Source organism: Diorhabda carinulata, chromosome 3 (genome assembly GCF_026250575.1).
Source record: "Diorhabda carinulata isolate Delta chromosome 3, icDioCari1.1, whole genome shotgun sequence".
Taxonomy (NCBI): Eukaryota; Metazoa; Arthropoda; class Insecta; order Coleoptera; family Chrysomelidae; genus Diorhabda; species Diorhabda carinulata.
Window position 1 is genome coordinate 20,817,762 of NC_079462.1, and position 27,224 is coordinate 20,844,985.

At 32.4% G+C, this 27,224-nt stretch overlaps 1 protein-coding gene across 1 annotated transcript in view; it reads left to right on the forward strand.

Moving 5' to 3' along the window:
• The window catches only part of LOC130891522 (trichohyalin), a 131,339-nt gene that overhangs the window by 47,545 nt on the left and 56,570 nt on the right, over positions 1 to 27,224 (forward strand). Inside the window, exon 2 of the mRNA XM_057796333.1 lies at positions 22,397 to 23,071. Within this exon, the coding sequence (XP_057652316.1) occupies positions 22,515 to 23,071 (557 nt within the window). The 5' untranslated portion in view covers positions 22,397 to 22,514. The remainder of the gene's footprint in view (positions 1 to 22,396; positions 23,072 to 27,224) is intronic.

Sequence of the window (27,224 nt, forward strand, 5' to 3'; positions counted from 1 at the left end):
GGATAATTATGATAAATAGCGAGTAGTTCAGTGTTTAGTGCATAGTTTATCAATTCTAGTGTATGTGTTTAAATAAATTAAGTGAGGATCACCATGTGTATAAATACACCCCACCGCAAAAAATGGAAAAATAAAAAAAACATTACACTAAATTGAATGATTTTCCTATAAAGGCATGTATCAATAAACACAAACGTGACCTAGTCTCTAGGAACTAAAAAATAATAGGGGATTGCTAAGTGAAAATTTATCTTATCTCCATCCGTATTGGCTTTGAAAATTATTAAGTGATAATTGATGCTGGTATAAAGTAATGATAATTTTATTGATTGTTATTATTATTATAAATAATTAGTATGTATTATGTGAAACATATATGTCAAAAAATTGGGATTGAGGTTGTTCTATCTTGTAACATTTCGCAATAATCCATCAACAAGTATATCTTGATTTTCTCTAAGTTTGACATGAAAAAATGTCATATATTGATAGCTCTGATGACAAGTTAACAATCATTAGACTTATGAAACCTTGTTGTTTGTAAAAAGAGATATAGTTAATCACAATGTAGTCAAATATTGAATACACCGTCAAGATATTAACCTTGTTATACACAAAAGCTTCCCATTTTTTTGCTTTCGTCTTCCAGTTCTGAATTCCTTTCTCTCTCTCTCTCTCTCTCTCTTAGGTCTCTGCGTACCATCTTTTCTTTGGTATTCCTTTTTTCATCCCTCCTTGTTCTATGTCTCTACTTGTCCAAATAAATTCTGCATTCAGTTATTTGCTCTAATCAGCTAAAAGTCTCAATCCCACTATTGTTTTGTATGTATGTTCAGTTTTCTGAAGATATTTTTGGAACTTATTATTGCATTCAGCGCTCTCAACGTTATCCTCGCTTCCAGATTTCCTCTCTCGTTTCTGTCGTCCTTGATAACCACCCCAAGATAAACAAATCGAACTTTTTCTAAGATCATTATTTTATTTTATTCAGTTGTATTGTAGAACCTCTCATTGCTCTTATCCTTTGTGGTGTTATCATTATTATGAACGATTTATTTTCGTTTCGTTTCGTTTCGTTGACTCGTAGATTCATAAAGTATTGGAATAGATAATTAAAAGTTACTTTGATGACCTCATAAATGATCCCCAAACATTTACAAGTTTAATGGATCTATTAAAAAAATAATAGACTCGTAAATTGGTTAAAAGGAGGATATTTTTACAAAAAAGATAACAAAAAGAACCAACATTTCTGACTAAAAAAGTTATTGATAAAAAGTAGAATAATCTTCAAAGTTAAAAAATTGGTGTATGTTATCTGTATTTAAACTTACTCTAAAAGATATATGGCCAAGTTTCAATATTATCCAAATATATGCAAATCAAAGAAGATTTATTCAGCATGAAGTCATTTGAATAATTTAATTTATATTTAGCAAATAAAAACGTCCAAACTTGATTAATAGATAGTATTTATGAAATTGGGTAATATTTTCAATCTCAATATATTACACAACTTATTTCAGTAGAAGTATTAGGAAACAAAATCTTCAATGTACTCTATGTAAATTCTGCAGTTGTAATACATCTCTTTGATGACCGTCTTACGCAACTAAATTTCTTTACAATGGTGTAATGGTAAAAGTAAAATTGTTTTTAGTGTTAATCCAACACATTGCTTTGCGTGTTTATCCAGGAAGTAGTAAGTACATAATGTAATTTAATTAAGTTGTGGAATCGACTTTCAAACAAAATCGCTAGTTATTCCCACACATTTCATAATACGACAAAAGTTCGAGATAATTTTTTCATAAAATGTTATTTGGAAGGAGAGAGAAGAGGATATTGAAATATCATTTAATTTTCTAATAGAAAGAAATTCAATGTTTATTATTTAGAATTAGAATAGAACCTTCTCTGCTTGTTGCTTTTCCTGAAATTATTTTTTCATTCTCTCCGAATCTATACACGTCATTCCATCACATACCACAAATATCTCTCAATAAATATAGATTTTCAAGTAATTTAGTGTTGTCTCGCTCTGTAACAAAGGCAACGACAAGCCGCACTCACTCGCCAGACTGGGATCGTCCAACTCACCGATGGGACTTAGAACCCATCCTTGGTGCAGCTAAAAGTGTTGCTATCGCGTCTATCAACGGTATGCTTGGTAGAGATGGATAGACACGTGGGATAAGACAAGCAAAAACACAAATAGATGAACCTTATGCGTCTCACACCAAACAACAGTTCCAACTGGATAGGCGCGAAATCTGGTCATTTTACACCATGGATGATCCAGAGTACTGTTGGTGCAAGGAGGAGGATAATCTGTGAATACTCAGCACTCATACGAGCGTGGTTTAAACACTTGGGTAAGCCTCACAGCTTGTCTAATGTCATCAAAAAGCTCTTTATAAAAGGACATCGACCTTTGGTAACGTCAAGTGGGGCACGACGGGCTTATCTGAGGGCCTATGTGCTCAACGGCTCCAGGATTTTCACATATCTTAGGCTTCATCTTTTGCTATTGATTTACCAACTCTTCAAAGCAGTATGTCTCAACCTTTTTTCTGTCATGTTCCATCTTAACATTTCCAATATTCTCGTATATAACTGATAGGTTTTAGAAAATTGTTAACGAAACACAGTACCTGAAGTAAATATTTTAAACGCTTAATAAAAAATTGAAATTTGTATTCCAAATAATTGTAGTGAGAATTTTTCTATATTTATTCATTATTTCATTTTAGTGAAATCTTTGCGCTTTATACTTGCTGCACAAAAATTTCAAATTAGATTAACTTCATTCTCATGTCTTCAAATTGTGATATATCCAGCCCAGCAGTTGTCTTTTTCACTAGTTGTTTACAGAACTGAATCTATAATCAGTTAAATATGAAATTGGAAACGTTAGCGATAGTTTTCTTGAATATTGGATGTAATTTGGGTATTTGATTTCTGTTTCCTCACAGAGCCACAACATCAGTACTTTTATATTAAATAAAGTTTTAACTGACGACTCATACTTTCTGCATGTTCTTGTTGACACTGTATATTCAATATGTCAGAAAAATCCAACTTCCTCGAAGTTGTTTATTCAGTAAATTCAGTTATTCAAAGATATCAGCTAAATAAATTTAGTTATAACAGATACTTCATTTCATGTTTGTCGCTTAAAAAATCATTAAAAAAGTATCAAACAGTGCCATGAATCAGTTCCCCTTAGATAGTCATCTTACTTCAGTAAGAAGGACACGTCTCGCATGGTCTTCATTTAGTTCCTCACAAAATTACTTGGGGAGATGCTCGCATTTATTATTAGGTTTAAAAGTATAAACACACTTCATTACTGAGTACATTACTTTATTTAGACCAGGCGAGATGTTTTAAGATACCAAAGTTTCTCTATGAATAACACAATGCAAAAGAATCATTTTTGGATTCGCGTCGTTCATCAATTTTAATTAGCTAATTTTTTACCCATCTGAAGCACATACGTTGTATTTTTCACTGGTATATAATTGACATCTAAGTAGTTTTTAGCCTTTGGTACAATATGTTTTATCAAGATGCCCTTTATCAATATATCTCACGTATGTGATCAATCCACTTCCACTGAGAAATTTCTTGTTTCCAGTTATTCAACAAGATGATTTTCCATATCTTCACTTATTTCCTGTTTTACTGAGTTGCATAGCTTTGACATTTTTTCAAGAACCGTTTCAAGAAATGCTGATATTGACTATAGTATGTCTTAGCATTAAATAAAGAAATTTGACAACGAGCTTCAAGAACACGATTGTTAGTTGAAGTATGAGAAGTGTATAGAAACTTTAAGGTTCTTTTCAAATTTTTTCTTCAAAGTAATTTAAATCGGAATTAATTTAATCGTCTGAACAAGACCTCATTGAGGGGGCTGAATTATATCTAATAATTAAATTCAGCACCGAAATCTAACATTGCATTTAAAAGGTTAAACTCGTGTCGACTTCATTTTCGAATTGCCTCCTTGTGGGACGCAGACCCTACCGCCAGTAATAGTTTAAAATTTTTTCGTGTATATTTCTAGGTTTCTCATAAGTGAGGAAAAGACACTTTTCAATAGTTATTTGTATGCTAAGGACTGAAAGTGCTACTTTTTTGGACGAATCTGAAAATTGGGGAGGCGAGCGAAGCAAAAGACGAGTCCAACAAAGTAGTATTTCAGCCGCGGTGTACACATCTTTTTTTAGACGACGCATAAGATCAAACTTCGGATAAAACAAATAATTTCAGAAAATTAAAAATTTAAGGTTATACAAAATCATCGAAGTGAAACTTTCAACTGTCAACATTGAAGTGGCTAGAGTCACATTTAAGGAAGTTAAACTTGTCTACTTCAGAGCGTCCCGAAAGTGTTTTGCAGTACGGAACTGTCACTTTCACTACATGAAACACTTTCAGATACAGAACGAACAACTTTCAGATGGCGTCGTCTAAAAAAGTTGAATTAGAGACCTAGAAAAATAGCTCAAAAGGAGGACCGAAATCCAGGTGGAAAAACCAAATATAGAAAGCTACTGAGTGCTGCGAATTGGAAGGAAACGGTTATATACAAAGAAAAGTGGAGTAAGGTGGTACACAAACCACGCCACTCCATAATAGAAATCAGTAAAAGAAAATAGGGAATGATTCACCATGCAAAACGGGTTAGATACTCCTTTTGCGGAGTTTAAAGCTAGATATGTACGTTTTTTAAGGTCCTAGAAAACATTATATGTAGAGACTAAAAGAAGAGATTTACTAAGATGATGAATAGAGTTTCTTGATTGTTATATAAACTAACCAATGAATCTTAAACTCATAATTTAATCCAATGAAGCGTATTTTGAAATCTATGTAAAAAATCAATCAATTAATTATCAATGGGTCATAGCTTCCGTCATGGCATACAACATCTGACATCATTTTACATATATCCGCATTGTCCATCAATAACATCTTTGAAAAACATCAAGAACAAAAATTAATGGTGATGTAATTTTTTTTTCAAACCAACCATTCATCAAGGTAAATTGTTGTATAACCTTTGATGTTTTTATTTATCATTCAGTTAATTATAAAATAATGTTTATAATTAAATCATTATAGCTACAAAGAATCTTCGAAGAGGGCTGATAATTTTCTCTATACATGAGACTACTAAGATATTGTGCATTACTGGATATGTACATGCACTCAAATAATATTTTGTTATAAAAAGTATCAAATGTTAAATCACCAGCTTAACATTTTGGTCGAAACTATCAAAATTTTTATACCACTACGCAATTGTGTAGTAATTAAATATTTTCTTCCTGCTTGTTTGTGTTTGTAGTAATTGATGTTGATTAGAATTCATTGAGTTCTCCACCATAGTTTGATTTCCTGTTAATTACGTAACTATTATAAAAACATATTTTATACCTGTTGCAAATTCGTTGTAAATCATCCGAAACTAAATGAGGTCATAAGCTTCAAGTACTTCGGGATCAACATTACCAGTAGCAGAAAATTAATAGAAGAAATCGAGAAGCAGATGAGATATCGGGCTTCCTGAGAGTCTTCATCTGGAGAAATAAGAATATGTCAATTAGTGGCGAAGTGTGTACTCCAAACGAATGAAAATAGGATCAGGATCTAACAAATGAGAGGTTTTCAAATGTTAAGAGCTACCTGGTTAGCTCTGTATTCAGTTACTAAGTGGGGGGTGTTATTAATTAACAAACTGTATGATATTATACGTATAGAATCTAAAAAAATGATTTGAAAAACTTGCTTTAAACAGATCAAAAAAGCTTATTTCAACCACAATAATTAATTGTATTATTATTATAATTTTCACGTGAAAATGGATATTCTTTCCACAATCACATACTTTTAAAGGTTGATATCAAGTATTTACATATTACACGCAATATATAACATAGATTCAGTATTAAATTCCCGTAGATATATTTCTTTTCCACTGAATTTTCTTGAGAATTCGAAACAAAAAATTTCATGATCACATGCAAGGAGGCTTTTTCACCTGTCGCCTGTCAAAAATACTATCAGTTTTGCTATCAATTCAAAAATTTTTTGTGTTGCTATTAAATTTAAATCCAGTTTCTGCTAAATAACAATCAAAATATTTGAGTACAACAAATTTTTGTGTCAACCAAGGATCTGTTCCTGGTACTTAGGCTTGATGCTTCCGAAGGCGTCAATAACAAAGCAGACTGATAATTTTTAAATAAAATGCGCAAATAATTTGTATGTGATGGCAAAATTATCACTTGATATTTTAATTTCAGCAGATTGATACTTTGAACAATCTGTAATTCTGTTTGTACTATGACTAAAATTATTCAGTGGAATACGATAAAATCATCAATAAACTTCTTACTAATGTGAACAATGCAAATTGTTGCAAAGTTTTGATTTATTATATTTAAAGAAACGATTGATTCCAAATTTATTTTTATATGATATTGGTTCAAACAGATAATCTTATTTCTGTTGTTATTGGATTTTGTTAAATTGTCGTTATTAAAAAATGTTGTAACAAGTAAAGAGATGTTGGAAATAACTTTTATAAGTATTTTGTATTTTTATCCAAAAACTTTAAAACTCTGTATTTTTAAAAAAGGGAAACAATCTAAGAAAGAGAGTTATCCATAAATTAATCTGAGATGTATCAAATTTTTTGACTACTCTGCATCCTGAAAGAGAAATTTTTTTGACTGACGCCTCCAAAGTTAACCTCTTTAAAAATAATGCACCCAAGTCTTTGATTAATTCTATCTCTCGGAATATTATTCGGAAATAGTAATATATTTTGGGAGGAGAAAAGTTGAGCTTGAAGCCATCAGCAAATATCGAAGATATTGTTACAATCAATTTCTGGTCATGATCAAAGGTGTATCTCATAGTATACCCCCTATAATCCTCTTAGCGTATGGACTTCATTTTCAAACATAATTTACAGGTCATATTTTTCCTATTGTAAAGTTTGTAGAACGTACTTTCAATGGGGTATTAATATTTTAAAAATTAAGTGGAAAACTTTCCTTGGAATAACACGAAACATCAATTATCCAGATGCTACCAGTGATCGGAGGTTAAAATTCTGATTCAAATTTTGTTAATTTGAACCATAGAAATAAATACCTAATATAACAAGAAGAATTCGAGAATGATCCCAGATCTCGGTTACACAATCTATTTGATACAATACTTTTATTTCGAAAGGCATTAGCCCAACCAATTTAGAAGCTGAACTAGAATCTACTCTAAGTGAGACTGTTCTTTCGTTATAAACAGTCAAATATTGGGAAGCAGAGTTTAAACGAGGCTGAACGATCTACGAAGACCACCATCGCAGTGGTCAACCAAATGAGATAACGACTCTATAAATGTTGAGATAATCCACAAAACGGTAATCCATGATCGTCAACTGAAAGTGAGCGAGCTAGCAGACATTGTAGGCATATAAAAAATGCGTTATATCGCATATTAACCGGAAATTTGGACATAAGAATGCTGTGCGCAAGATGGGTGCCGCGTTTGCTCACAATGGAAGAAAACCAGCGCCTAGCAGATGTTTCCATCGATTTTTTGATGTTTAAATTTTGCGCCGTTTTATAATTATGGATGAAACGTGGATTCATCACTTCACATCTGAAAGAAAAGAACAATTAAAACAATGGACTGAAAAGGGAGAACCGTTTCCGAAGAAGACAAACGCAGTTCCATCTGCAGGCAAGGACATGGCGTTGGTTTTTTCGAATGCGCGTGGGATAATATTTATTGACTATCATGAAAAAGGGAAAACTACAGCGAGTATTATGCGAATTTACTGCAAATCGGCTGAATTTGGCCAAGAAGAAAGTTTTGTTCCATCAATTCAATGCACCAGCTCACACATCTGTTATTGCAATGTCCAAAATTGATGAATTGATGTTTGAATTGCTACCTCATGCACCCTATGCGGCATATTTATCTCTCGTGAATTATTTTCTGTTCCCAGACATGAAAAAATGGCTCTGTGGTCAAAGATTTTCCAACAATAAAGAAGTGATGTCGGCAGTTAATGACTGTTTTGAGGAGCTTGACGATTCTTATAATAAAAAGTGTATCAACTTATTGAACATCGCTGGGAAAAGTGTACGGAGCTAAAAGGAGATTACGTTGAAAAATAAAAATTTTTTTTTCAACATTTTTGTCTTTCTTCTTCTAGAACCATCCTCGTACTTGTTGCAGATATTTCAAGAATTCACCTTTAAAAACTAAGCCAAAACATTTAACAATTTTCTTATACTTGAACATCAATGATAATAACTGGAATAACGCCAATAATCAACAATCAGTCGTCAGCTCTAATAAGCTTGTTTAACAAACAAATGTCGATTGAAATCAGTACAATTCAATTTTCCTTAGATGATGTGCCACTTTCAGCTTGAGTGATCCAAGCAAGTTAATTAAATGGGAGTATTCATTAGCATCGCCCACTTAGATCTCTAAAATTATTTCGTTTACAATCAGAGATAATTAAAGAAGAAAGATCAAAGTTTGTGCATTGTACATCCTATTATTTTATTATATTTTCCCATCCTCTATTTAGAATATCAATTGTAATAAAAATAATGATTAGTTTTTAGAATTTGAGGTTAAGTTAATGGGGCATGATAATTCTTTTAGTAGCAATATTTCATGAAAATATTTCCGATGTTTAGTAGGTCAGTAATTATAACATTTTCTCGTGATGTTACGTAGTGAGTATCGTAGCCCACTATTTATGGAATTGTAGGCGAAAAAACCTTTGTGGCGAGGTTCAGGTACCACTTATTTATGAGGATGAACATCTATTATAGATCTTTCTACCATTGGCGCCTGAATTTCAATGTTTTTATATGCTGATAATGTCGTTGACTGATTTCTTTTATAGTTTATTACACTGTATTTGAGTTCAAATTCATTGTTTTCATTTGTAAACATATGCTTGGATTTATAATTCATATTTCTATTAATTTATCAAACTTGGGATCAGATTCTTATCCAGATGTCAAAAAAATCCACAACACAAACATCCAGTACGTTACCAAACTTTTGAGAAACTACTCAAGTTTTCCATAACGTCATTACATTCATAGTTCATAGGTAGTCAGTGACCATTTAAACTATCAAAGACCTATCTCGCGCTGCTTAAGTAAAGCAGTGAGCAAGAAAGGCAGAAGGCCCATGTATGTATGCCTTAGCTTATCTTATATCAGGTGTTTCCATCCATTTTTGCAGATGTTGTCTTGTGAGCAGATTACTTCGAGATAATGTGTTTTGAACTCATTGGTTGTTTGTGCTGCAACTCATGTAGGGCTTTCCTGTGCTCCAGCACAAGTTTAGAGCACATCCGTTTCGACCGTTATGGCTTTTGTAGTAGCTCTAGTGCAAATTGAGGTTACTGCATCTCTATGGCGTCCATATTCCATCACAGCGAATACTTAGCAGACGGTAACATATTTCCAAAAAAATTGAAAAGTTTCTGAAATATTCTAGACAAAAGGAAAGGCTTATCTAAATTGTGATAATTTCTCAAAGAAAGGTATTTTTTACTATAAATAACTACTGACTTGTGTAGCAAATTGTTTCATATGTTTTTTATTTCTGCAATATTGAGTTGTAACATGATTCCTGTGTTTCACTGAGTGTATTGGCTGGCTTTCTAACCTTCTTATCATTAGCAAAGATATATATTTCCTTTCGTTGAGAAACATGTTGAGAATTTAGCTTGACTATGATGTAAGTAATATTGCATTCATGAAAAATTATTTTCGAAGAATTCAATGATATCTTTGATAAAATTTGTTAAGAATGTTTGATGGTTGATTTGATATTCAGGTTTATATATAACGCATATTTTTTTATTTATATTGAAACCAGTCTTGTGTATCGTTTTTAAATTGAAATATGATGTTCCTCCAGTTTTTTAAAATCATCAGAAATAATAATTACAAATGCATAGCTGTCAGATATCGGAACATATGAAAAAATAAATAGTGATATGTAGTTTTCTGATTTTAATTATTCAGTTATTTTACTTTCGTTAACCTTCAAGATACAAGACCATAAAAACAATCAAGTATGTAGGTTGCAAAAAGAAATCATTAAGATATTTTGCAATGTGTATAAGTAGACAATAGTTCAATAATGTCTTATCTGAGCAGAGATGGGAGAATCACAAGGATATACGGTATTTTACATTGTCGATCAAAAAACAAATTCTATTTAGAGCTAGCTCATTTCCGACGCTTGCTACTTTGCTAAAACACGTATTTTTCTGTCAACTTTTCAATCTTAATGGTATTGGAATAATATGTTCAGGTTTTGCTATAGGTGCCTGAAAAAATATTTTCACACACATTCTTAGACATGCATGAAATAGTGAAGTTATTTCAAACAAGCAACGTTTAACGATTGGTAATGATCCTGTTAATGCAAGGAGGAAATTAAATCGCATGGAAATGAACGGCAAATCAGTTGGAATAACTTGATTTCGTGTTATCTTCTTTAAATTTACCGCTGATAATAATTCGAAAATATTTTTCAGTGGTATAATTTCGATGGATCCCAAATGGAGCAACTTTTGTTTGTCATATATTCTATAATGGTTTCAAATAGCCGAGAAACTCTATGTTACCAAATAGGATCTTTCTATCCGGTACCAGCATGCTGGCTTTCAATCCAAGCTTCCTTACACTTTTTGTAAGCCTTGGTTAGGATGGTTTTCACTACCTCAAGCGAATTAATTTTTATGACTTCAATGGACTTATGGCGCATTTCTTTAAACGGATTTTCGTATCTAAAAGGAAAAAACGTCAACCGGAGTTAAATTTTCCCATTTCCTTATTCTCCTTATTTCTTTAATGTAAGCAAAATGCTTGTTTTTCCTCTTATCCTCTGCCGATTAGAGAGGTTGTAGCTCTATCTCTTGTGGGGTCTTCCAACGCTTAGGCTCCCTAAGGGCCACTTGTCTCTCGCTATTTTGACCATTATGACGTCATTCATTAGATCTATGTGTTCGTTTCACTCTTTCTTTCTTCCCAAAATCCATTCGTTTACGTTATCAATCTTATATGTTCTTCTAATGTCCTCGCTTCTCTCCCCGTCAAGGGGGAAGGGTGTTTTTCTAGCGATCCTGCGCACTATTTTCGTTTCGTTTTTAATATTCTCTTTGTGTTAAATGTGTCTAGTCTGTTATGTTAATATAGGCCGGATGACAGCCTTGTAGATTCGGGATTTGGTCTCGATTCCGTTATATTTGTTTCAGAAGATTGTATCGATCAGGTAAGCTGAGGTATGTGCTACTTTTGCCGCTTGGTATCTTACCTCCGCTTCGATATCACCGTATCCTGATATTTATATGCCTAGATATTAAAATTCCATCTCATGTTGTATAATTTCATCATCTACAACCAGTTTGCATCTGATAGGTGTTTTTGAGGTGGTCATGCATTTGGTTTTTGCTGCAGATATCTTCATTTTTAAACTTTTCGCCGTTGTGTTGAATTTGAATAGTAATCTCTGTAGGTCATCTTCGCTTTCTGCAATCAGAACAGCATCATCAACATAGTATAGGATCTTGACGTCTTTGTTCCCCATTTTATTCCCTTTCAGGTTACGAGTGCTTTTTATTACTCCATAACGATGTTGAACAATATGGGGTTAAGAGAATCTCCTTGTCGAATACCATTGTTTACAGGAATTTCTTCGATAGTCATGCCATTGATTTTGGTCTGTATGGTATATGAGATTTGCCTGTTGTAAAAAAGTTGTACTACGTCCTCTAGTTGTATTCGGTCAAACGCCTTTTCCAGGTCTTTAAAACACATGAACGCCGGATCCTTATTGAGAGAAAAATCATGCTGGAAAGTGACGTCGTATTGTCGTGGTTAATGATCCACGAGTTGTGTGCTCACAAATCCGTTCATTGCTTCCCGTGGACGCCAATTTGTACTCCTTATTGACTATTTGAGCCTCTGGATTGAATTCATGGTAAACCACACCACGGCAATCGAAAAAATATATGAGCATTACTTTGGTTTTCAATCAAGTTTTTTATATTTTGGCTCATGTTTAGAGTTTCGATAGATTGTTGAACAGTTTCGACGTCATACTTATAAATGTATGTCTCGTCATCAGTAATTATGCGTTGAATGAATGTAGGGTTCTCAGTTATGTTATTGAGCATCTATTTTGCCACAATAGGTTGTTGTTCAAAAGTTTACTGGATGCTTACAATTGAGATTATTTATTATTTGCAGAACCGATCATAATAGGGAAAACTTCTTGAATAAACCATTGTGTTGACGATATTTTACCGAAAATTTCATGAGTGGATGGTATGTAACTACTGCATTATTTGATGGTCTATAATAATATTTCCATTATTGCTATGTTGAGAGTGAAGTCTGGTGATTGGATATTTAATAAACTTAAGGTAACGTTCTATAAAGAGAAAGCGAATAATTCACCATTATATGGCAAATAATTATTCTGCAAAACAGGCAAAATAAGCTAAGGAGGCAGTGGTATTCGATAATAAAGAAATATTTTGATAAAGACCGAAGTAGATCGAAAATTTTTACATGTTATTTTAAGCTTATTTCAATAAAAAAGACAAATAGACACGATAAAAATATAATGAAATGTTATATTTAAAATCATTTTTAGAAATTATTGAAGTGAATCACATATGGTAATACTGAGAAAAATGGTGGACAACTATGTCTCTTGTTCTTTATTAATATCTCAACTAATCTAACTCAATTTTTGTTGGGGTGAGCTATATATTGAAAAGCAGGTGGAAGAAGAAAGAAAAAAATGCTAATCGACACCAGAAATATCGTCACTTCAATTGCCGATAAACACCAAGACTACTGTATCCAAAATACATTCGCATTTGTCTGACCTTACTATTTCTCCAGCTGCATATCCACAGAGTGAAAAATAGAACCGATCCCACCTTGCTTACCGAAAGAAATTCATCATAACCATTCTTGCTTGAATTGTCGATACCGTTTTAATTCAACGAGACAACATCGTAATAGCTAATATTCCTGAAACTGAAGTATCTTATGACCCTCATGAAAGTGTTGTTTTTTATACCACCTCAATTAGGATAATTCTTCAATTTTCTTGTGCAATATATACGTTAAACTATCCATAAGTTGCAGCATCAAATAAACTTTGCAATTGATACCCCACCTTTTTAATCCAGCTTTTTCAAATGCAGCAGTCATTTTTCTATGTTCATAGGCACCGTGCACTCTTTTTATTATCCTACATCTTTTGTAATTCACCAGTGTTCAATTATTTTGACGATTTTCTAAATCATCTACAGCTATACAATATTTTTGGTCTTTAGTTTATGTTCCTGAATATTTGATGGCCGCATAGTAAGCTACAGTTGGAAAAATAATAACCTATCTAAAACAAAATTACTTATTAAATAGAAAAACATTTTAACTTAGTGTGAGCTTTTGTTTTTAATTTGAAAAATTGAATATAACGCGCAAATAATTTAGTGGTAGAAACGGTTTGTTGAAATAATTGATATCGTTCCAATTCCCTTGTTTTTCCAACCTGCTAATCTGAACAGTACTTTCTATCAACCAAGAATCGAGAAGACCATACCGAAAACGGTTCACAAATGATACGTAAGTCGGTTGGAACACAAAATAGAATCGTTCGTAACGTTAACTGCACGGTTGGAACACGTAATCTCAATTGCGTAGAATCGTCACCGTACCAAGGACGGTTTTTTGATGGGTTGAAACGAGCCTCATATAGACACATTTTAGATGCCTTCCATACAATATATTCAATATTTTGAATGTGGATAAAAGCAGTCGAACGATTTTAGGTCAATGGTAATATCTTAATTTGAATTCTAATGACTAATCTCTAGACTTTCTATAGATTTTTTATGAAATAACGGAAACCTCGTTTATTGTTTGTTATTATAAATTCACGCATTTTTTCCGCAATGTCGTAGTGATGTACACTGAGGTTACAGAAAATACGTATTAACCATCTGCCGTTATAAATCTTTTCCACATTATTCACGCCAATTCTGTATATGAAATGAAGTAGTAGATAAAGAATTAATTTAAAAATATTCAAAACTAAATAAGTTGAACCTACTTGTTTATAGTAACTCCTACGCAGCGATTGTTTTCAATTGAAAGGACAATAGACACTATAATTATGTAAAGTTTTTGCCCAATTTTGTAACATCACTTAACTCACGAAAATTAATTCCGTGGGAATGGTTACAAGATACTTTTGTCTAGAACAACAATTAAATTAATTGATATCTGTATTTGTTACGTATTTGGAATCATAATTTAACTTCAACCAAACTTTCCGGTGACTATTATTTTTTTGAAAATATTCAAGAATGACCAAATAATTTCGAAATTTCCTGTCGTGTAAGTAAGTTCTGTTCACAGCAATTACAAAATGCAAGTAATTTCTTTCTTTTTCAATGGGTTCATGCTACCTAAGATTCGCTACCATTGAACTATCTGAAATATTGGAATAAAACTGTTATATTACAACATGTTTAGTAATGAAAAATTCTTTAATATAATGTTAATCCTACGTATTTTTGAGAATTCAGCAACTGCTCAATTTTTTAATGAAAAACAGTGATCTGTAGTTGTTAACAGAAGCCAATAAGACTAAGACTCAAGAAAAAAGCAGGATTTTTAGCTTATTTTTTATGTCAGGTTCTCTATATCAAATCAAGTTTGATGTGTAATAGCGGAAAAATGAATATTTTAGATGCTAGAAATGGTTTATTTTCTATTGACCAAGCATAAGAACGGATCTTAAATGCCAGTTTTGCTTTTTAAATTTAAGTGAAGGTGTTTTCTTATGACAATATATGAAACATCCTTAAAATGTTCTAGGATTTCATTCACACCGATATATACATACTAGTATTTGAGACCAAATTTTTTGACTGACTGATTGATTATTCACCAGACAGCTTTATCTTTACAAAGAGAATCGTCTCGTCTGGAATGTTTGTTTAGAACAATCTTGATCACTGTTCTCGGCTATAACTATCTAAATAGACATTGATAAAAGGACGGTGAATTTTCTAGACATATGACAGAATGTCAAAATTTCCAACTTCAAAAATAATAGTTTCACAACTCGACAAGTGATGGCGCAAGACACCTTACTCGCACATGTACCTCGCAACAATATCTTTGTACATATGTCTGACGACAACGTTTTCTAATGGCAAAGTATAAAACCATATTTCTAGATCATTGATAATATTGAAAACTCTAGGATGAACTATTTGTCTTACCAAGTCGTCATTATTAACATTTTGAACAAACTTCAATAATAGTTGCTAGACCAATTGGTGTCAGAAAATCTTGTGGTTGAGTTTCCACTTAACGGGAGAGAAAATTAAAATAGAAACAATAGTAATATTGAAAATTAAGAAATAGAACACGCTTAGAAAGTTTGCAAGAATGGTAACACCTGAAATTGAAATTATTTTCTTGCACTATTATAAAAAATACAAATTACTCAACTCAACTTATGCCATTTTTCATTAATTGAAGGTTTCTAAATATTGCAGTACAGTTTGTTTACTAAATAGTAGTTTAAGTGATTGTTGAGTGATACAGTATGAATTTGAAATAATACTGGGAAACATTCACAACCTTAGTAATTACTTAACCAAATTTGAATGGAGAATAATGAGATTATTCTTTGTTTTGAAGTTGGTACTATTACCAAAACACTTTATTGCAGAGCTGGCATTGTTCTAGAGTACACTTACGTGGCATTTCGTTTCAGATGATTGAGATATTATGTGATACGATGATTGTCCCAAAAGTACCTATGCTAACAAAATTATGGAAAAAAATATATTTATTTTCTTTTTTTTACACTGTAATTCATTAATTTTGGCTACTGCAATAACGGATGTGTCAGATAGTGCATTGTTTTGATGAAACAACACTTTCTTTTTAGCCAAATTCGGCTGTTTTTGCTCAATTTCTTCGCTCAAACGTTGCAATAAGTTCGCATAATACTCTCCGTTGATAGTTTTATCTTTTTCAAAATAGTCAATGGAAATTATCCTATATCCCAAAAAAACCGACGCCATGTCCTTGTCTGCAGATGGAACGGTGTTTGCCTTCTTCGGAGCCGGTTCTCCATTTTCAGTACATTGTTTTAATTGTTCTTTTATTTCGGGTGTGAAGTGATGGATTCACGTTTTATCCATGAATATGAAACAGCGCAAGAATTCGACTTTATTTCTGTCAAACACTCGATGGAAACATCTTCATGACACTTTCCAAATTTTCAGGGAATATGGGATTTACCGTGTTTTTTTCAGATGACTACTTCGCAGATCGTTAAAATTCTGCTATCCAATATTTTACTGTTAATTGTACAATTGTACAACTCACTGCGATGTCAAAGTCCAAAGTCAGCGAGAAGTGACCAGTGCGCTGAACATGAATCAATCTGCTGTTTCCAGAGTTGACCGCCATTACGATGAAACTGGTAACTTTCATTGAAGATGCCATTCCTTAAGGAATATCCGAAGGAGATGACCGATTCATTATAAGCTCATCTTTGCTAAATAACACGTTAATCGTACTGACGAACAATGGGGCTCCGTTCTCTTTGTTGGGTACTTCTGGGACCATCCTCGTATATCATGTTATTACAACACAATTCATCATTCATAGTTTCTTTCATTCATTTATTCTTCCAAATATATGCTAAGTCTAATATAAATTTCTATACTTACACAAAGATAAACTGAAGACTGTTTATAAAGACAACCTATAACTGAGATGTATGACACAAGTGTCAAGAGAAGCTAAGATAAACAGCAAATGAAACTTATAAATTATTGAAAGAAGTTTATGACTATGAATGTTCATTTCATGCACCCGTTATTAACGGTTTTAAGTATTTCAAAGATGATCATTAAGACATTCTAGATGATTTTCGCCCGGGTTACCCCTTCACATCAAAACAATATCGAAAATATCGGTTAGGCGATCGGGCAATTGCTGAAACTGTGGGTATTGATGCACAAATCGTATGGTACATTTCACATTTCATAATTAACATACATGAAGTGTCTGCCCAATTGTTCTTAGTTCTTTAGTTCTTGTTTCTTTCAGTTGAACAAGAAGCCCCCGAAAATGGTTATGCCGATACTCTGGGTAACGAACAAAATACATTACAATACAGTCTTTTGTAGCTGTAAAAGAGAAAATATTTTACATCGGCAGTCTCGCTATATATCTGTTTAGAAAAGCCTGTATTCAACCATGTATTGTTAACTATATACCAAATTTTGCTTAGATGAGTGATAATTTCATTATTTTCATCTTGTGGATATTGGTGTTCTATAATCTTATTTAGTGAAAATTATAGAAAAACAATGGAAACTCATAATCAATTATAATTCACCACCACAAACGAGGTCTGGCTACTAATTAACGAGACTGCGCGCCTAGAGGGCGCCCTAGACGGGTGCGTTGGGTATCTGGATATCTTGTCTATGCATGTTCCAAAACACGTTTAAAAAAATTGCACACAAGGAATTACACATGACAAAAGTCTGTGCGTAGCTGGTGCTGACTCCTGACCAAAAACTCTTACGTCAACGGGTCTGCTCAGATTTCCTTGAAAGGTAAGAAAGGTTAGAAAAAGATCTCCTTTGAAAGGGATCCGATTTGAGCGGTAAAGCAAAAAACAACGGCAGAGCTCCTAAAGGCCATCACCAAAGAAGACTTCCAGCACTGCTTCGATCAATGGAAAAACGTATGGAAAAGTGTGTGGCGAGGTCCCTTCCCTCGCCATACATATTGAAGGGGAGCATTCGAATGTAGAATAATTTTTATAATAAAACTCTTTTTCGTAACCAGTTTCGTTATTTATTAGCCAGACCTCGTATAATATAGAATACTCATGTATGAATTAATTTCCAACTTTATTAATATAAAAAATACTCTTAATTATTTTAACAGCTAGCTTGAACATAGGTAGTTATGAGTTATGTATTGGACAACTTCGTGATATTTCTCTTAGAAGCACCAAAAGCAAAATAATTCAAGTGATCTAAATCACGATAAAAGCTAATTTACTATCGAAATAATACCATGTAAGTCGATTTTAATTATTCTCAAACTATTTATTATGATCACAAGGTCGTTAACAACATTCTAAGAACATTTATTCTTACTAATATACCGTTAGTCACAGTCTTTGATATTTTAACTAGCCTAATGAAGGTATTGAACATCTTATACCCGATAATTTGTGAAATTGCAAAATCAAAAATGGACGCAGCTTCTACAAGTAAATTTCTCGGTCAGCCTTAGGCTTGACAATGGTGAAATTCAGGTCAGCATATCTTCGGAAACTGCTGATAATAATGAAATTATGGGATTGATTAAAGACATTGAATAGTCATTTTGTAATGAACAATCATTAAAATCACACCGTGGGACAAAAGTAATTGAAATATAAATAAACCTTCTCCAAACTAAGAATTTTTTCAGCTTACAGGAATAAAGAAATGATATAAATTGGATAATTATTATCAATTTGTATATACCAGGATTTTCTTTGTTATTGCTTATAACTTTCTCTATTATTATACTCCATATTATTCATATTTTCAAACTAGATCTTAGTATTCCATTTGTTTTGCCCCGTTCTGTTCACGATATGAAGGTCAAGTATTTTAAAAATATAATTTTATTGTTTGGGTAACTGTAAAAAATTTATGACCAAATCGATAGATTATTTACTTATATACCGCATGTGTTAATGAATGTCATCTTAAATTTATTGTTGAATTAATTTACCACCAAAAATATAGTTACTGTATCTTGATCTGTCTTTTACAGATAGTCTTGCATTCATTAGAATATTTTCAATATGGGCAGTTTCTCGATGAGTATTTGAGCTTAATAACATGCTTGTGTTTTCAAAATCTATTTCTATTACAGTACTTTAAGTTCTGACTAGAAATTTCGATCTTGAATTTCTAAAAGTGATATGTGGTAGATACCGAAGAATTGGAGATATGAAAGCGAATCATGAGAAGGAGTTAAGAGTTTGATTAATTTTTGGCTACATTCAGAAAGTAATTATTGAGGTTGTCAGGTGAAGTAGAGATTATGCTCGATGAAGAAGGCGTATTTCTTAAATCATTCGCAGTAGACCATGTTTGTTTAGAAAGGTTTCGAAAACTGGCGAGTTTCCTATTATAATAAATATCTTTGGCAGTTTTTATTATCTTATGATAAATGACTGCAGTTGAAAAAACAGTTTCCGCTTCATCTCCTAATTGGGATACTATGTATACATCATTATGGGAAGTGAAAAATCACAATAGGAAATGTTCAACGGGTCCAAGTATATTACAGAAAATAATTACGATTTGAACAAATTACGCGTACATGCTCATTGTTAGCTCAACTGAAAAATTATATTTCGAAACAGTTGTTGTATTACTGCAGTTATAAAAACAGTTTTCGCACCACTCTGATCGTAGAAATGTTAATCAGGTAGGTAGACAAATATTAATTGTGTGAATTTTATTTATTACACTTAGCGAATTGAAGAAAATGGTGTAAAGTTGATGTTACTATTTACAGAGCCGAAAGTATTTATATCGGGCAACTTGATAATTAACTTTATTAGGGCTATTAATACTATAAAAGTTTATTTTCAGTTATTGAATGTAGGTTAGTGCCATGTATGTAGCAGAATGATGATTTTAAATGTATATATATGATTGTAACGAATAGCATTATTTGAAATGGAAGCTGCAGAATCAAACATCTGGCGAAAGTGAAAAGTTTTTATAAAATAATTCTCAATTAGGTATTATATATCAATTTTAAAACGTCGAAATTAATCGTGACAAGTCTAGAGTCATCTTGTATTCGATTCCTAAATAATTCCAATGTATTATATTGACTTTTTCGACGACCATTATAAAATATGACATATTCCATACAGTTTCCCCTTATTGAAAATTTCAAAGTGCGAACAATTTTACTACGGAAACAACTGAACGGTATACTCGTGTGAAATGAAAAATTCGAGAAAACCTGACTAACCGACAGCTGTGTGTTTTTATTTTGTACACATGATTACTGATGTCTAATTTACACAAAATGGCATAATTATTTTGTCCGTAGCTAGAGTGTTTTGCCGAATGACATTCTAAATTTTTAACCGTTGTCAAGTGACATAGTGAATTTGAGAAAGTTATAGAATTATCTGTGAGTTGAAAAAGAAATACCAATTGCGTTTTTGTGTGGTTGTTGGAAAAATATCGAGTACAACATGGGTTGCAAATTCGATTCTACACTCGTTTGCTTAAAGGTCGCTTGACATGATGCAATACAATATGTAATGTACTGCAAGAAGCAATATTTCTTGATCAAAAGCATACACAGATGAAATTGATCTGATTTGCAATCTAGTTACTTTTAGAATAACAGATCAGCTGATGTTTGTAAAACTTGGCTTCGTTATTTCCATTGTTAAACTATGTACAAAATATAAGAAAAAAATTGAGGTTACGAATTTATTTACTTTGACTATTTACAGACACTTGCATGCAATTTCTTGCACGTTATATTGCATTATGTCAAGCGGTATTAAGCCATTCGCCTTCGGTTCATTGCTCAATTCTGCAAAATCGTGTGAAATCCCTAATTCAAAGCTCGTGTTATACAATATACCATTCAGTAGAATATAACTTATTTTGCTTGTTTATAAATACGTTTTAGTGCTCGAAAACAGTTGATTAATTAATATGAACAGATTAGAATTATTACTATTCTTTCAATTCTATCATATAGAAATGAGTGTATTAGATGATTTATAGATTTTAGAGATAAAATCAATCAACTGACAGTTTTCCGATACTGGACAACCCGCAGAGATATTTGCAATTATCCCAAATACGTCGATCAAGTCCATTTGATTTATTCGTACTTTAAAAATAACTCACACTTTCGGTCTCGAACTTACATGTAAGATATTTGTCTAAATGAAATGAGTGAACCGGAGTGGAAAAAAATATGTAGCCATAATTAATACTACATTAGTTTTGATTTATGTGTTTAAAATACGCCCAAACGTGAACATAACCACGAAGATGTTAAAGCATTAATAAAATTACTTGGTATTACAGTCTCTGTATAAACTAATTAAAATGGAAATGAGAGTTAATATAAAAGTCAAAGTAGAACACTCAGAGACTCGTTGCATTTTGGTAGGTTCGAAAATAAAAAACCACCGAGTTGTGTCTACTAACGCTGACACAGATGGAAGATGTTTTGGAGTGAAATTTTATATTGATGATTTCAGTTAGGATCATGGAGCACATGATGGTTCTCAAGGTTCAGTTTAGTGATGGCCTTCCCGTAACCAGTAATAAATATTCAGGAAAGGAAGAAGATATGAGACGCTGTAAGCATATTTGTTCTGCTCATGTTCACAGACAAGGAAGTCAACATAGAATGGTAAGGCGAACATTAAAGAACTCTTAAGAGTGACGAAATAAACACAACGGGCATAAACTGGACATGAGGTTAAGAGAAGCCTATAACAAGTTAAGAAAAAAGTGATATCCCGAATACTCAATCAGGAGTACCGGGTAGACTCTAATTAGTAAATGATATTAGAGTTTTAGTTGTAGTATTCAGAATTCCAAGTTACTCCTATTTGTTTTTGCATCTGTTTTTTTCTCATCTCACAAAAAAATTAGTATTAATATTAGTAATAAATATCTTTATATGAGTGAAAATCTACAGGGAAATTGGTAACGTGGAAAACTGATCTTCTACAAAGTTTATTCTTGGAGCAAACGTTTCAAGAAATATCAAAATTTAGTGCATGCAAATCAACTATTATATAGGAGTTTGAACTATCTAATTTTTTTCATTCATAGGAAATGCTTCTAGTAATGTATGATCAAGCTATTATTATCTTCAGTGATAAAACGTGATTTTATTTTTTACAATGTGACACTTAATCACCTTGAAAAGAACAGTCTTCAAACAATATGAAATATAATTGTTGAAATTATTGATATTAATGCTTTGATAGATGAAGACGATGTTACATCTCTAATATTGTGTATGAGCTACGTAAGCATAAAATGTATATTTTGTCTTGAAATTGCCCGCAGAAAAAAAAATAGAATAATAATATATCTTCCAATAAGCTACTTTAATAAAAATGTAGTTTACTTAAATGAATAGTACAATTGACATTGCGATATTATTTCTCTAAAGAATTGTTTTTGTTTCAGATACTGCAAATCTGCAGGAACAAGCCTAGTCAAAACAATAAACAGCTAGTTATCACAAATTTGTGCCATATATATTAACTATTTATTCTTAAAATGCCAGGGAAATAAGAAAATTCCAATGGCTTTGAAGCTACGAAAAGATATAAAAAAATCCAGTTACTACGTTTGGTTTCTTGGTGCTAAAGAATCGAAAGGATTAAGAGGAACTGAATACATAGTACCGGTGATCAAACATTTGGAAGAACGCGAAAAAGACATAGAACCTTTCAAAGTAACCCTCCAAGTATCACATAAAGGTCTTAAGATAATACAAAATGTAGTTTCGCAGAATCAAAAAAATTCCAAACCTAAAAACGAGACAATCAAACATTTTATTCCTCATAATACTATAACATGCGTATATCAACAAGAAGACGTCATAGCTTGTATTTTGTTATTATTCAATCCTGTAACGAAATGTCCGTTACACGTTCACGCATATAGATGTGACAGTTTGGAAACTGCTACTTTATTAAAAATCCAACTGCAAACTTTAATAGAGAGACCTGAAAATCAGAAAAAGTTTGCCGAGATTGAGAGTAAATTGAAGCCACAAAAGGAGCTTAAAAAAGTTGATAGTAGTATAGGAAGTGACACAGGAACGAGTACAAGAGAAAGTGAAAGCAGCGAAGAAAGGTGAGTGAGTTGTTGATTAATTTTGGAATAATAAATTCATTGTTGATTAGAAAATGTTTTAAAGTCTAGACGATAAACCGAGAACTCATATGTAGTAATATATAATCTTCTATGTGTGAATTTTATGCTCTAAAATGCTCCTCATAAAAATATTAGCGTTTTCCTCTTTGTAATAATTTTATCAGTTTCATCAGTTTTCACTTGAGAATGAGGAAGTTTTAACTTTTCTGCTGTTCAACTATGATTTTGATAACATGAGATATATATTCTTATAATCGTTGACTTATATTCCATCAGAAAAAAGTAAGCATTTGAAAACAGCAGCATCTACTCGAAGTTTATGCATCTCTTTAGAATACTGCATTTGCCCAACATCTCATAACAGTTGTACATATCAAAAAAATTTTTAGACACGCACAGATAAATAAGATGTAATTTCACTAAAATTTGGTGATATTCATACTAAACACACTATTCACTACTATAACCATACGGTTATATACTCACAATTACACTGTCTAACGCGTCTTGAGAAATCGGTGTTAATAATTATTCACGTCATAAGTCCGGGAAGTGATTTAGTGCGGTAAGAGAGAGATGTTTATGGACGAGGCGACGAAGGAAGTTTTCGAAATAATAGCTGATTATTCAAATAAAATTGCTGAAAAAAGTACGGATGCAGTAGGGCATATTATTCCAATCAAGTCTTCGAAAAGGTACGAAAAAGAATAAGCGATGTTCTGCGACTGGTGTAAGAAATAATAATAGACATCAAATAGCTCTTCATTATGGTCCAAATACTGGATGGTCAAATCAATAATTACGGTTTATGAGAATGTCAACATTTTCCGTTATTTCAAGTTAATACCTTTTTTAAAAAAACAAAGTGTAGACTACTATCCAAAACAGTCGAAGGTGTTAACAAAGGAAGAAGTTGAAACATTTATGAGGGACGCCCCAGACAAAGACTATTTACTGGGAAAAAGTATCGCGTTAATTGGCATTGCTGGAAGTTGTTGAAGGGAAGACATTCATAATTTAATAGTAGACGATGTAGAGGACACTGGTTCTTAGTTAGTGGTTCATATTAATCACACAAAAGCACATGTTCGACGGGTTGGATGTGTTCAGAAAATATAGAAATTTGCGAAACACCTTTCACTAAAAGCACTTTTTGTAGGCTACAGACAAAGAAGATGCGTAGTTCAAAGAGCGGGAACACACACTGTTGGCGGGGCACTTAAAACAATTGCGTTCCTTCATCTTGAGCATCCAGAAAAGTACATAGGACTGCTTCAAAAGGACTTCGTCAACACTGTTAGCCAAGGCTGGGGCTGATATCAATGTTTTAAAACGGCTTGGTAAATGGAAGAGTCAAGATTATCTATTCGGGTACCGTAATATAACTTCACGGACGTATATCTCAATGTTTTTTTTTCATACTGTTTTCATAAATGAAAAGCACAATCATATTAAAATATTAAATGTCATATTTGACAATTTTACTGAAAAATAGCTCTTTTGATTATTCTATTACTGTTTAAAAAAATGAAAATTAACAGAAGTCACTAAGGTAACATTGTAAGCAAAAGTAGACATATTGAATTGGGATTGGGAGAATTTAACTCTGAAGTACAAGGATATCGAAAAGTGCCATTTTCCGGACTCAAATTAGTACGGTTAAGTCGACTTTATAGTACAGTATGAAAAAATAGTATATTACATAACGATTTTGGAAAGTGATATATTTCGCACTAGTTACTGATTTGCACGAGTGCTGAAACATAACGAATGCGTAATACACTTTCCAACGAGTTGCTTACACTTTTTCCCACGACTACGTAAAAAATTCTTCAAAAAAACGCATTTTTTAAATAAGAAAGTTAATTAAACAATATCACACATGCGTTGAAAAGTATATAAGCACGTGTGCTGAAAAGTTGAAAAATCTTACAAAATATTTTTTATTTTGTAATAGTAGATATTACAAGAACAGAAAAAGAACCAATAGAACAATAAATTTTTTGTAACTATATTAGTTACCTAACAAGAAATAAACAATTATTAATGATTTTGTTTTAGTTTTCTTCTGAGACGTTATAAAAGTTAAATGTAAAGTTGTTATTATAGCAATTACTAAATTGCAGTGAATTTTGTAATGTTGCATTATTGGCGGTATCCCTAACATATGTTTTTATTGCTTCTTGTTGCTGTATAGATAAAGTACACAAACTTGCATCGTTTTTGGGTTGTGCAGTGTCAGTATGCTGTTCAGCATTTTGTTCAACACTATGTTCAATGTTTCTATTTGCAATTTCTTTGTTTAATGTTCTTGTGCTGCTAATTATTTTATTAGCAGTCATTAATCTATTAGTTGCAAAGTCGTCATGTACTACGTTAGAGGATTTCTGATGTTCTAATTCAGCAAGCTCTGCTCCTGCATCTACCAAAATTGTTGCAGAAGAACGCCTAAAGGCGTGGCCAGTATATTGCTCTGTGTTCGGAAGATTTAAAAACTTTGCCACTATCTTTGGCACTTTGGCTATTTTGTTTATACTAACTACCTGCTGGGTGCATTTTTCATATTTATAATTAAGAAACAACCTTAGTTGAGTGGTTGGTGGCCTAAGAATGGCATATTTTTTGAATATATCATAAAACTGTCCAGTAATTGTGAATTTTCTGGACACCTGTTTTTTTGTGTTATTTCAATTGGCAACTAATTGTAAAATATTGAGCCTTTAACTAATTCTTAACGTGGACGATCTTTCTGAAATTGGAGAAGCGTGCTTATGAATTAGGCAAACGGATTCAAAGATAAATAAGGAAAGAAGAGTCAGAATTTTGAATCTTTCAAAAGAGCCCTGCTGTTTAGTCCAAATAAATATCTTAACAGCTCTCTTTTGTAGTTTGAGGATTCACTCAAATTGAGTCGCACCACACGAACCACGAAGGGAAGAGCATATCGGAAATACATCTCAATAAGGGCATAATAGACTGTTAAGGTGGATAAGTTCAGTTCTTATGAAACTGATCTCAGCGCAAAACAGGAGGAACTTAATCTCCTATTTCAAAGAATTGTCCACAACAAGATCTTTCAATTTTATAGATTCAACGACGTCAATGATGGTATTATTTAATAAAAAAGGCTGCAATGTATTTTGATATGATAACACTTTGGTTTTAGAAACATTGAGACAGAGAAGATTAGAATCGCACCATGATTTAATGGTGATTAGATTACTAGATATGGTCCTATGAAGTGAGATCAGAGAAACTAGTGTCGTCTGCAAATAGACATATTCTGTCACTGATGTTTAGATAGTCGATGTTGTTTATAAACAGAAGAAACAAAATAGGGCCTAGTACTGAGCCTTGGGCACTCCACATTCTATTGGCCTGCAAGAAGACATCGTTGTATCAACCCTTACAAGCTGACTTCTGTTGGTAAGGTATGACTAAACCTTGCGAGTGGTGTTCGCCTGAACCCGTTGTATGGTGATTTGTTGATTAGAATATGATGATTAACACAATCGAAAGCCTTAGAAAAATAAAAAAATGTTGTTTCAGTGGAGTGATGTCTGTTCATGCTAGAGTACACATTATTAAGGAGGGAGAATATAGCATCATTTGTGCTTTGGTTACTTAAAAACCCAAATTGATTGGTAGTATTTTATATTTAAACAGAATTGATGAAATCTTCTTTTTGACCAATCCTTCTATGATCTCAAATAGCGTGAGAAGGAGTGTAATTGGGCAATAATTCGATGCTTGATTTTTAGCTCCTTCTTTATTTAGAGGTATAATTATAGCCGTCTTAAGACAATTGGGAAAAGTGCCATTTTGAAATGAAACGTTAATTAAAGTGGTAAGATGATTTAATGTGCAATCGAGAAGACTCGAAAACATTTTTGATGTAAGTCCATCAGTTCCAGATGAGTATTTATTTTTTATGTTATTAATTGTACTGCGAAACTCTGCTAAAACTACGGGCATAAAAAAGAAACTGTATAAGTTAGCATTAGCATCAGGGAGGTATGAAAGCGGATTATGAGAAGGAGTTAGAGAATTTGATAAATTTTTAGCTACATTCACATAGTAATTATTTAGGTTATCAGAGATTATGCTCGATGAAGAAGAAAGGAAAAACGAT